At 35.3% G+C, this 12,575-nt stretch overlaps 1 protein-coding gene across 2 annotated transcripts in view; it reads left to right on the top strand.

The window, feature by feature from the left end:
• Positions 1-12,575, top strand: part of SIPA1L2 (signal induced proliferation associated 1 like 2) — a 144,418-nt gene that overhangs the window by 106,161 nt on the left and 25,682 nt on the right. For both annotated transcript variants that reach the window (XM_086744725.1, XM_086744726.1), the window contains exons 11-16: positions 380-637; positions 4,257-4,340; positions 5,833-5,936; positions 6,345-6,448; positions 9,129-9,517; positions 12,171-12,395. In XM_086744725.1, the coding sequence (XP_086600851.1) occupies positions 380-637; positions 4,257-4,340; positions 5,833-5,936; positions 6,345-6,448; positions 9,129-9,517; positions 12,171-12,395 (1,164 nt within the window). The remainder of the gene's footprint in view (positions 1-379; positions 638-4,256; positions 4,341-5,832; positions 5,937-6,344; positions 6,449-9,128; positions 9,518-12,170; positions 12,396-12,575) is intronic.

The raw sequence follows: 12,575 nt of genomic DNA on the forward strand, positions 1-12,575 counted from the left end.
TATGGATTTATGAAATTTAAACAAAACTGTTGTAGAAGAGCTTGATGTTTGCTGACTTCTGAATGCTTTATTTCTACTAGGCTTTCTGTGTAAAATTCAAGCTGCAGATTAATTTATAAAAGCTTAATATTTTCTCCTTTTTGAAGGGCAAGGAGAGAGTTCAAAAACCTTTGAGCACATGCGAGCAAATCCGTTATTTTGTAATGTTTCCTATCTGGTTGGCATGATATTTTGAAGCATATGAAGGGTCGTACAAAGTGATGTGAACACCTGTGGGCACCCAGAAGAAAAATATGCATATACTTCTGACTGTAGAGTGCAAGATTTCTTTTTCAGTTCCATCCAGTGAGACTGATCAGCATTTTTGTTTGTCCCACAGGGGTTGTTCAGAACTTTGTCGTATACCCATGGTGGAATACAAACTTGACAGTGAAGGCACCCCATGTGAGTATAAAACCCCTTTCAGAAGGAATACCACTTGGCATCGGGTGCCGACTCCCGCTGGGCAGCCTCTCTCTCGTGCCTCTCCAATCCTAGGAACATCTGACAGACTGCAGTGCCAGCAGCTTCTCCAGCAGGCTCAGCCAGCCATTCCTCGCAGCACTTCCTTCGATAGAAAGCTGCCAGATGGGGCAAGGTAACACACTCTCCATTTAACACCTCTTATTTTCCTGGTGTGCCTTACTTAAGGTATCTCTGCTTTCTAGAACTTTGGTGTACTTACTTTTTTAAACCTTGTTTTGTTGAATTTTGACAGTAATTTTAATTCTGAGGTTGTATTAAAGAGCGTTCGCTGAGCCCAGTTCCCCGTACTTGAAATGAGTGATTTTTGTTGTTTGTGATGAAAGTGGACTGTACTGAGATTCCTGCCACTGAGGACAACTGTCTTTTCCCTTTAGTCTCAAATCAGTAAAGTGGGAAAATGCCTTGTCACTTTTTGATCTGAACAATGTCCTGTCCCTCACCTTTTGGGAGCCTATTTAAATAAATAATGAGCATAAATAAAATGAACTCATCTCTTTAAAAATGAATTATTTAATCTAATTACCAAGCTATTGGCATAGTTTCAAAGGGTTCTGTAACTCATTACAAGTCCTTATGCTTTGCTTTGCTTTTAATTAAACAAAGCAGAGCTTGTAATTTGAATATGTAACACCTCTTAGATGATAGGATGCAATCCTTAAATGTTAGCTGTGCTCTACTTTAATAATAATTCTTCATAAGATTAAAAATTATTTTTTAAGGTTAAAAATGTATAAATACATTTGACCTTTGAATTATTTGGGAAATACATATGTCTTGAGCAGAACTCTCTGTCCTTTATTGTTTGCACTTATTTCTGCTTATGCCCTTTTTCCATGGGGTGATGTAGTTCTAATTTCCAAGGAAAAAAATACTGCATGTTGACAATATCTAATTCATGCGAAAATCTAAAATACTACTCTTAAAGAGCTTTAAAAAAAATCTGGATTAAATAATTATATATTACTTTTGCTACTTTACTTATCTTATTTGGTAAAAAAAGAATTAGTGACTTTTTACATTGTTTGAAATATATGCAGGTAATAGTAGTACGGAATTGAAAATATGTCTGTATCATAGTCTGGGGAAGGCCGACTCCTGGTTATGACCATTTAATCATTTGTATTCTCCTTCTCACCTACCCGCTTCCTCACCCCCTGAAAAAAGGACAGGTGCATTTCTGTAAGCATGTATATACCATAGTAGGACTTAAGCTTTTCCTAATGTCTTCCTACTGAAATTGTTGGTAAAATCTAGTATAAGGAGGCAATGTATCCAATGTCTAGAAATACCTCAGGATTTATGCACCTTTATTAAGCATACTGTATGCATATACAGAGGAAAAAAAATTAAAGCTTTCTGACATACTACTGATTTCCAAAAACTTCACAAACATAAATTGTGCTTCTCCTAATACTCAGTGAAGCATGTGAAAAAAAGCTAAGAGAGGCTATCTCCCATCATAAAGCAATTCCTGTGTCACTTAAACAAAACAAGTGCAATGCAGAAGTGCTATTCTGGAGAAGACATGTTACAGAGTATAAATAATGAAAAGAGAGGAAAATGATTAACTGTGACATGTGGATCTTGGAACATGAAAAGAAAGGTACCTAATTGGCAAGGTCTTTCCACATGGGAAGAGGCATAGCTGATGGTTTGGCAGGGAAATGGGCTTAAAACAAAAGAGTTTGAAGTAAGGTTGATTAGGTACTTATAGGTAGTCTTATAGCAAGGGTGAAAACGTATACTCAGGCTAGGAAGATGATGAAGAGATTTTAGAGGGTCAGAGACCCAATATCAATGTAGACAAATTGAAGGGTGCAGGCAGGGAAAAGCAGGTTGATAAAACACAGAAGGTATAGCAACTGATCTGAAAATAAGCTAACATTGAAGTCAGTGATAAAATGGTTGGGTTTAGAGATAAAAAGAGAGAGAAGCAACAGAAATGTGGGCTAGATATATTAAAAGTCTTGAGCAGCAACAGTTCAACTACTGTGACATGTAACAGTTAGGTGTTGAGTCTATGGAGTGAAATTAAAAAGTGGGAGCTGAACACTTACGGTCCTAGTACAGTTCCTGAGGAGAGTTAGGTGCTTTGAGAAGGCAATCCAAGTGTTTTTGTGTTACTCAAGGAATTTCCTCTAATTAGTCACTAAGAAATCCAAGGATATCCTTGAGGTCTACTCCTGTTTTTCAGAATGCCTAATTCTGTGACAGCTGCTCGTAGCAGGTGCGAAGGAGTGAAGCTTCAGTCAGACTCGCACTTCTATTTTTTTTCACCAAGAAGTTTCCTGTACTTTAGTCCATGAGTGACACTTGTAGGCAAGTGAGTCCATTCACCTGGAGTCTGGAATCCATTCCTAAGAGCAGGCAGCTGCAACTATTCTGTGAAGGAACTATGTGAGGCATTCACTGACTGGATTTCTGTGGTTGTCCTTTTGTAGCCACCTTTTGTTTAGTAGACTAGTGGCTAAACAGTTGTCCAGCAAATGAAAGGCTTGAGATCTAGACATTCCTCAGCCTGAGATAGTACAAACCAATATCCTGGTTTTGAGGACAATGTCCTAAACATCAGTCTGGAGGCTGGACACACATGAGATCATAACTTACTCATTCTTTAATGTTGGTTCACTTAAGCTGTGCAAGAAATGCAAAGTTCTTGGTGGTAACAAGCAAGAACATGAAACTGAATTCAGCTGTGGCCTATAGACTAATTCATGTGATTTGAGAGTGGCTCAGTCCTGCCAATACTTATCAGAGAGACATGCTGAAAAATTAGACACTGCACTATCTAGTTGTTGTGTGTGTGTTTGGCTGTTAGACAAAATATAATAGCTAATATCTTTAAAATTTTCAAGCTGAACAGTAAAGTTGCTTATTGAATGTCATGTCCTTGGGAAAGTGTTGTGCATAAATCCAAAGCTACCTCTTTTCACGTCTTCCCTGAGTAGATACATTAATTTCTACACATAGCCTTTTAAATAAAAAATAACAATATGAAAAAAAGAAGGGAAATACGGGGAATTCAAGATAATGTCACTGAGGGAAACTGTGTTGTAGTTATGGACTGATATGCACAGAACTGAAAAATAGGAGAGTGATCAAAACATAATTTGAATATTGCATTTCAGCTTTCTGGAAATCCGAGACGTTGAGACATTGTTAACACATGAGGCTCAACAGTTTAAATAATAAGTACAAACTAATAGTATTCATTAAAATGTGTTCTTACTATTCTTCTATGTCAAATAATGAATAAAATGAAAAAGTATTGGTATTAGTTCTTCTAAATTCTTATGTTGAAAACTGGAATACATGCAAAGCAACTAGCAGTCATTTCTGATCCATCATGAGAGCTTTTCACACATAAATTTAGAGGCCTAATCCAGCTCCTCTGACTCCTGAATAATCCCACTTGTTCAGAAGTAAAGCTAGATGTAAGAAAAATAGGATTTGTCACTTAGTCTTTCTCTTTTTGTGCCTTTTTTATATTTTCAATTGGAAATATTTTATTAGTGTTGAAGTAAATAATACACTTCAAAAATACTTGTTTAAGTTTTATAAAACTAAGATAAATGTGTTAATTCCAAAAATGAATGTAATTAAGTGTTCATACTGAATCTCCATTATTTGTAAAAATGAATGTATTTGTATAAAAGAAGCACAGCTCAGTTCAAATCTGAAACCCCACAAGTATCTCGGTGCACTGTTAATGACTCTGGTCAACATTACAGAAGTTCTCCGAGCAACCAGTCTTCCTCCAGTGACCCAGGACCCAGCGGGAGCAGCCAATGGAGACAGCAAGTGGGATATGACGGGTATTGGTGATTTTTTTTTTTTTTTTTTTTATTTACTTTTTACAGTCTTGCCATAGCTCCCATGCATCTTCTTTCTAAAGCAAAATTTATGTGGATATTTTAGATCATGGCTATATTTGCAAAATCTCTTAGCGTATCTTAAGATACACAGGTTTACTGATCTTTAGTTTGAGATATATACCGATACAATTTTGAAGTCACACTGCTTTAAGTCTTTAGAAGCAAATTGTTATTTTACATTTCAGGTAAATAACAAACAGTTCTTAGTTTTACTTTCCCAGAAACAGGCCAGAAATCAGCTACTAACTCAAAACTGGAATAAAATAATAATTTATTCTCCTTTTGCCCCAGTGGAAGGGTGTTTGATTTAAAAATTATCTTTATGGTCTTCAAAGGTTTTAATTCCTACTCTGCTTGCAGTGGTACCCATTCCCCAGCATCTTTCCTCAAAAAAAAAAGCACTCATTTAGACATCTCTTCTCCCTAAAAGGTTGTTGCAATAAATAGATGGTTCATTCATATCCCTGTTAATCCCTTGGTGCTGGTTTCAGAAGTCACCTATCTGCCAATATACCGTCCATATTATAAAAATATTATGTGAGATATCTGTTCTAAATTACTTTAAATTTATCACTTTGTTCTATAAACATAGCTGCCAAAAATACGTCTACTATAAAATGCTGAGCTATGGCAGTATACATAGCATAACATAGAAGCATTCCAGACTTTCAGAAGCTACTTTTCAGAAAAAAAAATGTGAATACTGAAAACATCAGGTTGACTCCTTGTCTGTAAGCTTAATATTGCTTTGGTATGACTATTTGTGAATAAAATATGCCATGTAGCAGATATATACGCAATATCTTGGAGACTCCTCAAGGAATTTCAGAATACTCACTGAAATCTCTGGCAGCTAATAGATGCTAATAATTCAAATAAAACTAAAGCAATTTTTTTTGACAGTAGACACAGGAAAATGCATCTTGTGTCATTTTTCCAACACAGTTATTTCTAATAGCAGCCTTGTTTTTAGTGTGTTGCTTTGTGAAATAATTTGATTTCTGCAATACAATGCAAAGAAACGGATCTGGTACTAGCTTATGTGTTCTGAGTGTGAAAACCTGCAAAACTATGGAGTTACCTTCTGTGGGACTTAGTTCATAAAGCAGTTAAGTGTGCATTACCATACTTCTCCATTGCAAAAGCCTTTGTCTATATAGCCCTAAGAATGTGTTTCTTCTTCAAGTTCAGTGTCTTCTTGGCCTGGTTACTCTTAAGATGTAACAATGTACTGTTGAAGAAAAATTACATGTAAATATTTCCATGCAGTGTTTGGAAATGTTACTATATTTGTTTGGTGGGAGGAGATGATGATTGTTTAAACAAATCACTTACAAAATATTTGCTTTGAAGAGTAGAAAGTGTTGTTGTCATCATGTAACTAGTTTTCTAGGAAAAACAAAACAGCTTAATTTTCTGCTTATGTTAAAAGGTGCCAGTCCCCATTGCTTCATGAACACCACCAAGGTTCAAGCTCACTGGAGTGTGAAGGAGGCAGAGAACGAGAGGAAACTTTGGAAGGAACTAGACATTCTGGTAATAAAAACCACTGTATCTTAAAAATAAATGTTCTTTGCGATGTGGTGCCTGTTGAAGTGCAGCCATGTTCTAATGCGGACAGTTGATACCCAAGAGCATAATATGACAGTGAAAGCAGGAACTGTTACAGGTGGTCTAACAGAAAATTGTGTGGGATATTTAGATAATACTTGGAACAAACTACTCCTGAACCTCAGAAAGCCTCATGAATGATGAAAAGCAGGTTGAACTTTGTTTAATTATCATTGAAAAAGTGGATCTTAGGAAATTCTGCAAAGATACACGTCTCTGATTCCAAAGAGTTCACAGGTTTGAAACCTGATGCTAAGCCATGTGCCTTTTTTCTTTGTACAGTATACTCATCTTTTTAACATTCAGAAATTAAAACACAATTATTTATGGCAGAAACCAAGTGGCCTGCACCATCGACCAAAGTCCTGAGCTCCTACAAAGATCGGGCTTTACAAAAAGAAGGCAGTGGCAAGGAGTCACCAAACAAACTTTCACATGTAAGTCTTTTACTTTGATGTCTTTCAGAACTCTTAAAAAAAGAAAAAAAAAAAGAAAAAAATGCAAAAAAAACCCCAAGACCCTCCCCCCGCCCCCTTTGGACTTATAGAAATGCATCTTAAAAATACATTTTAGTAATTTATGAAGACCATTGTGTTTTAGGAGGCAAAAAGTATGCTCACCTAGATGTGGGGTGAATTGAGTATGCTTTATCTGTGTTGATAAACTAAGAATTCCAAGTGGGCTTGGATCTGGGGCATTGAAGAGATAAAACTAGTATAGTCTACACTCAGCTGTGTATTTACAGCTTCATTTATACTGCCTTGCTTAATAGTATATCATATCCTTTTAAAAAAAAATTATATTCACCACATCACTTGTCATGTTGTGTGAAATACCCATGTAATATAACTATCAATAACAACTATAAAAATGTAGTTTGTATGTTTGGAATGCTTTTTTTTTTTTTTTTGGATTTGTTACATGGAAAAAGCTGCTATATGTAGTAGGAATCTGTATGCTATTTGTAGACTTACATAGTAAAGATATGAGACCAGTTTCTAATCTTATGTACACTTATACCTTGTGAGAACCTAGCTTGATACTTCTTGAAAACCGTATTCTCATTAACAGAATGGTACTGTAGAATTATGCACATGAAGACAAAAATACTTTCTTTTACGTTAAGCCGAAGTTGACAGGAAGCTAGAATCAGAATATGTAACAATCAGTGTTAAACAGAGCGCTGATACCAAAGTTAAATTATGAGTTTGCTTAACTTGAATCAGAGTTTTATTCTAATGGCAGCTCTCATGCTTTAGGATGGTGAGGATCTGAACAGAAAACTTCATAATGGGCTTGTTTGTGTTTGTCTGCATATGCATATATGTAGTGTAGGTGCAAAAGAATTATATTGTACAAAGTAAGAACCAGCATTATTACAAAGATAATACTAATAAAATGAGGCTATTTCATTGTTAGATGCTGTAAAACAGTGAAAAAAAAATATCATTACCTTCTAAAGGACGTTGTAATGTTTTTTTGTGCATCCTGTTTTTCTTCAGCTCGATTTACCGTATGATTCTCTGCCAGCCAGTGAAATTCACACTGAGTGCTACAGCAAATATACAAGAGCTCTGTAAAATATTTAACCGTTAGAGAAAAAAAAAAAGTCTATATTGTCTTTTTATCAGTTTTAGCTTGAGGAAAGGAGAGTGAGGAGAATTTCACTGGCTATCTTCAAGCTTTCTTTGTTGTCCTAGATAAATATCATATTCCTGCTGATTTTTTTTTTTTTATTAAGTCTTGCTCCATGACACAATCTTTAACAACATGTAACAATTAGGACCATGCTAAGCTTTCGTACAATAATTTCTCTTGGCACAAGGAAATACATAGCATGATCTTAAGCTGTGGCTATAGTGAACTTTGAGGACTTCAAGATGTCTGTATTAACAGCTGTTGTCCAGGTTCTCTGCTGCTTGCCGGGTCAGGAAGGTGCCTGAGCATGTATGTCCAGCAACATACAGAAAATTTTGGGGAAGGTTCATACATGCAGTACATCTTCTGAGGCTAATTTTATGCCTTTGAGCTTACCCCACCCCCTTGTTTCTTTCCACTTTACATTTACAGTGAGAAGTGACGTGTCTTTTCTCCAGACACCTTTCTCCAAGTCCTTTGCCTTGGAAAAACTGCTTATTGTATTTTTATCAATCATTCCATTGTTTTTAAGGTGATAGCCATCTTATAAAGGCTAGAATGAATGCAAATGTAACCCCTCCTTTTTTTTTCTAAAATTATTTTCTCAAATTTTGAGGCCCGTTAATTTCCATATGGGATAAAAGTATCATTTCTGGAAAGGCTACCTTGTCTCACTGCTTTAGTGTGTGAGCAACAGTGATGTTTATATGCATCTGCTAGAAGGAAGATCTTGTAAAAAAGCTAGTCACCATTTCTACTTATATTCTGCCTAATAGAAGTCCATCTGCCCTTATTCTGGCTACTCTGTCACATAGATAAGTTAATCCAACTCTCTATAAAATCTCTTATAAAAAAAAAAACCAACAAAAAACTCCAACTTTATTGACACAGATGCCTGACACAATTATTCCACTTCAATAGCCATGCTTAGCTAGGGCCCTCTGACTTAAGCTACTTTCATCTGGTACACATGCATCGTAATTGGCTTCAATTTAGCTAGCCACACATCCAATTGGATTTGATCCAATAAGCTGCATGTTTCACCCACAGTGAGAAAAAGCCAAGGATAATTCACTCTTCAGTGTTTCTCAGATTTGCAGTAGAACTTGTTTAAACAAATAATTACTAATACATCTAGCTTTAATAAATGCTTATTTTAATGTTCAGAAGTGTAATTTTATGGATGTTAAGCAGGTCCTATAATCAGAAAATTCAAGTGTGATCTTAATATTTGCCATAGAAGACAGAACCAGCGCCTTTTTATTTGCAGTGACGTCAACCTTTAATGTGCCTAGCCAGTTGTGCAATTCGTTTCATAGAAATTGATGGTGTGATTAGCTCTTTTCATACTTTGCAGTTATATTATAGCATACTGTAAAAAATAATGAAATGGTCTTCTAATGGCATAAATTCAGTACTTTATATGAAATTAAATATTTTACTATTTAACTTGAGAGGGGTCTTTGTTTTCTTGTTAAGATTGGAGACAAAAGCTGTTCAAGCCACTCAAGCAGCAACACCCTATCCAGTAATACATCCAGCAACAGTGATGAAAAACACTTTGGTTCTGGAGATCTGATGGATCCTGAGCTGCTTGGATTAACATATATAAAGGGGGCTTCTACTGACAGTGGAATTGATACAGCTCCCTGCATGCCTGCTCCTCTCCTGGCCCCTTTGCATCTGGCTGGCAGCAGGTCTGGAATGCATTGTCGTACTGAGCAGTGGACCGAGTCTTCTGAAATTCCTGGGCCAGATGATGATCCAACTAAAATCTATGCTGTTCATAGCTATGCCTCTGCTATTTCTACCAGTCATACAGCTGAAGGCAGTATGGGAGACCTAAGTGAAATCTCCTCTCATTCCAGGTATGTGTTTTTTACCAATTAGGGATTACGGATTATAGATTAATATACAGAGAAGTTTTTTTCGTTGTTGTTATTCTGTTTACCTTTCTTTGAAAGTGCACTTCATCAGAATGAACTGAAATAGGCTACTAATGGCTGGAATATGTATTCTCAGCAGCTGTCATACATAAACTGCCAGGCAGCCATTAAGTAATCTGCTGCTCACTTCTATGTAATAAACATTTTATGGATTAATTATTTTTTTTAAAAAAGCATATAGATTTTAAGTGATTTAGCCAGGCATTTCTAAAGTAGTAATTATTGTTGAGATGACTACTCACGTTAAAATTGCCCAATTCCACTTCAACAATAGCAGTGTTTATTTGATCATGTTCTAATTTGTGTGCCAAATCCTTTTGCTATAAGAAAATGTCAGACTTATGTTCTGTCAACCAGCTGGTTTTTTTACACTTTGCTTAGATGACTTTCAAATTATATTGGAGTGATAAATAATTTTGCAGTTGGGTTTAAATGCTGACATCACCTATACAGCACCAACAGGCATGCATTATTAAAAAATATCTCATAGTATAGGTCTGATGCTACAACACTGACGCCTTCAAATAGAAGTAAGAAAGTTGAGTTAACATATAAGTGTATGATATCTACTGCTGAATCCTGTATGTGTTTTCCAACTGGTCAGACACTGAGTTTGTATTTCTTTATAATCTGCAATGATGAAATACAAACACTATTGAGGCATTCATTCACAATTATTTTAGGAATGTTAAATAGTAAACTTGTTCTGCAGTAGCTAAACAGTGTAAAATTTCAAGAAACAAGCCCACAGACTGGTGGAAAGTCATTGATCTATAAATACAACTTTATGAAAATTATATTCTGTTTACTGAATAAAGTGCAATCTACAGGAAAGATGTCGGTTGGTTGAAAGATACTGGCCTGGTTCTCTAACATCATCAGATAAAAACCCCCTGAAAAAAAACCTGAATACTGTAGTGTCTGAGTAACATTTACAGAATTAAACCTGCTGTGTGAAACAGTACCTCAAACTACAAGACTGACTTCAGCTATGGACAACATTATGTCTCACAGCTCTGTTATTAATGGTTTATCTCTTCTATTATATATTAATTATGTGCATGTATTTTATATTAATTATGTGCATGAACTATCAAATACTTTAATGTTACTGTAGCTGAAACAGCTTAGCTTAATTACCTTTAGTTTGGCTTTGTTTCTTAAATGGACCACCTCTTGGATCCTAAAAATATATACTACTTTTTCCCACCATGGCATATAAAACCAGGCTTTTATAGGCTTTTCTTTTTTTTTACTTCAAAAAATATTCCCTTATTTAAAACTTGTAGAATGACATGGACGCCCAATTTTTGTTAAATTCTTGCTGTCACTCTGATATATATTTCAATGTTTTCTTTATCTTTAGATCTCAGTTTTACATAACTGAATTATTTCCTTCATTATATCTTTACATCATTTCTTTGCATATTTGCAAGGATAGCAAGTAAAAAAGCTTTTAACATCTCCCACATTATTTTCTTCCCTCAAAATCTCATAATCTTGTTTCTGCTTTTGAGGGAAGAAGAGGGAGGAGAGGAGCCAAAATAAATTAGTTTTAAGATTAAATGCACATACTAACTGTGATCAAAATTATTAATTCATTGCCTTAATGATTTAACTTTTTTCCACGGTGGGCATTTTAATTTGATCCAATGACATCTATGCATGTGCGTTGCTTGTATTTGACTCTGCATGGTCAGCAAAGGAGCCATGTCTGCTACACTTTCAGCAACCTTCTGGCCCTCTGTGAATTAATCCAATGCTCTTGGAATTAGATTGTGCTTGGTATTCGTAGACCGACAACAAAAGTTAGGAGCTGCTGCTTCATGTTCCAGCCTCTGATTTTAGGCAAGGCACTTGGTTTCTGAATGCTTCACTTACTTCGTCTCCAAGATGAAAAGAAGAAATATATTCTTCAAGGAAATGTTTGCTTTAGTTCATTTTAAATAATTTTGAGAGTCTTCACTAAAGGTTTCATTAGTGCCTACTAGTGCTATTATTCATAATAAAAGAGAGTATTAAAATTATCCAGAGAACTGTTTTTGTTGAACTGAAATTTACTTCTGTTAATATTAAATTCTCAACAGTATTGAATGAAAGACACAGTTTGAACTAGCATGAACTGGCAAAATTAACATGAAATGGAAAAGCACATAAGTTTTATAATTAAAGAGATATTTGGGGTAATTCCCTATGTAGTTCTTGACGTAAATGGAGTTATACCATTAATAATGTGTGTGTACATATTTACTTAAAATTGCACACAAAAATGTGATATATGTCTTGAACTTAGTCTTTTAATTGTGATTCCTATCAGTTTGCCTTGGGATTTCAGCAAGTTGAATTATATACTTTATTTGTTTTAGAAACCTGTCACAATTCTGTTCTCAAAGAGCTTTAATGTATACGCTGTTGGTATGTAGAAAATCACTGTACCAATATTACTACCTTGATTTTAACCTTGGGAAAAACTTAACATTAAGAATTATAGGTGTGTACCAGGTGAAGTGTTTCTGATTTGTTGTTGTATAGCTGATTTCATTTTTGCTTTTGTGTGTTTTCTTTACTTTTTCAGTGGGTCACATCATTCTGGCAGCCCATCAACACATTGCTCTAAAAAGAGTGGCTCCCTAGATACCTCCAAAGTCTATATAGTGTCACAGAGCAGTAGTCCACAGATTTCTGGGTCAGTTTCAAAACCATACCACAGACAAGGAGCAGTGAGTAAATATGTCATTGGATGGAAAAAATCAGAAGGAAGTCCTACACCTGAAGAATCTGAAGTTTCTGAATGCCATGAGTAAGAACTCTGTTTAAAATAGGATAGAAAAATTACAAATTTTCTTTTGTTTTTAAATGTCTGGGGTTTTTCTTCACCTTTATGTATCAAAGGCACATCCAAAAAAACCTGAAAAAGACAATAACTGGACAGGATACTGTTTTCTCCTCTCTTCTATTCAGCTGCATCTTTTTCCCATGT

The sequence above is a fragment of the Chlamydotis macqueenii genome, chromosome 3 (assembly GCF_036417535.1).
Source record: "Chlamydotis macqueenii isolate bChlMac1 chromosome 3, bChlMac1.mat, whole genome shotgun sequence".
NCBI lineage: Eukaryota > Metazoa > Chordata > Aves > Otidiformes > Otididae > Chlamydotis > Chlamydotis macqueenii.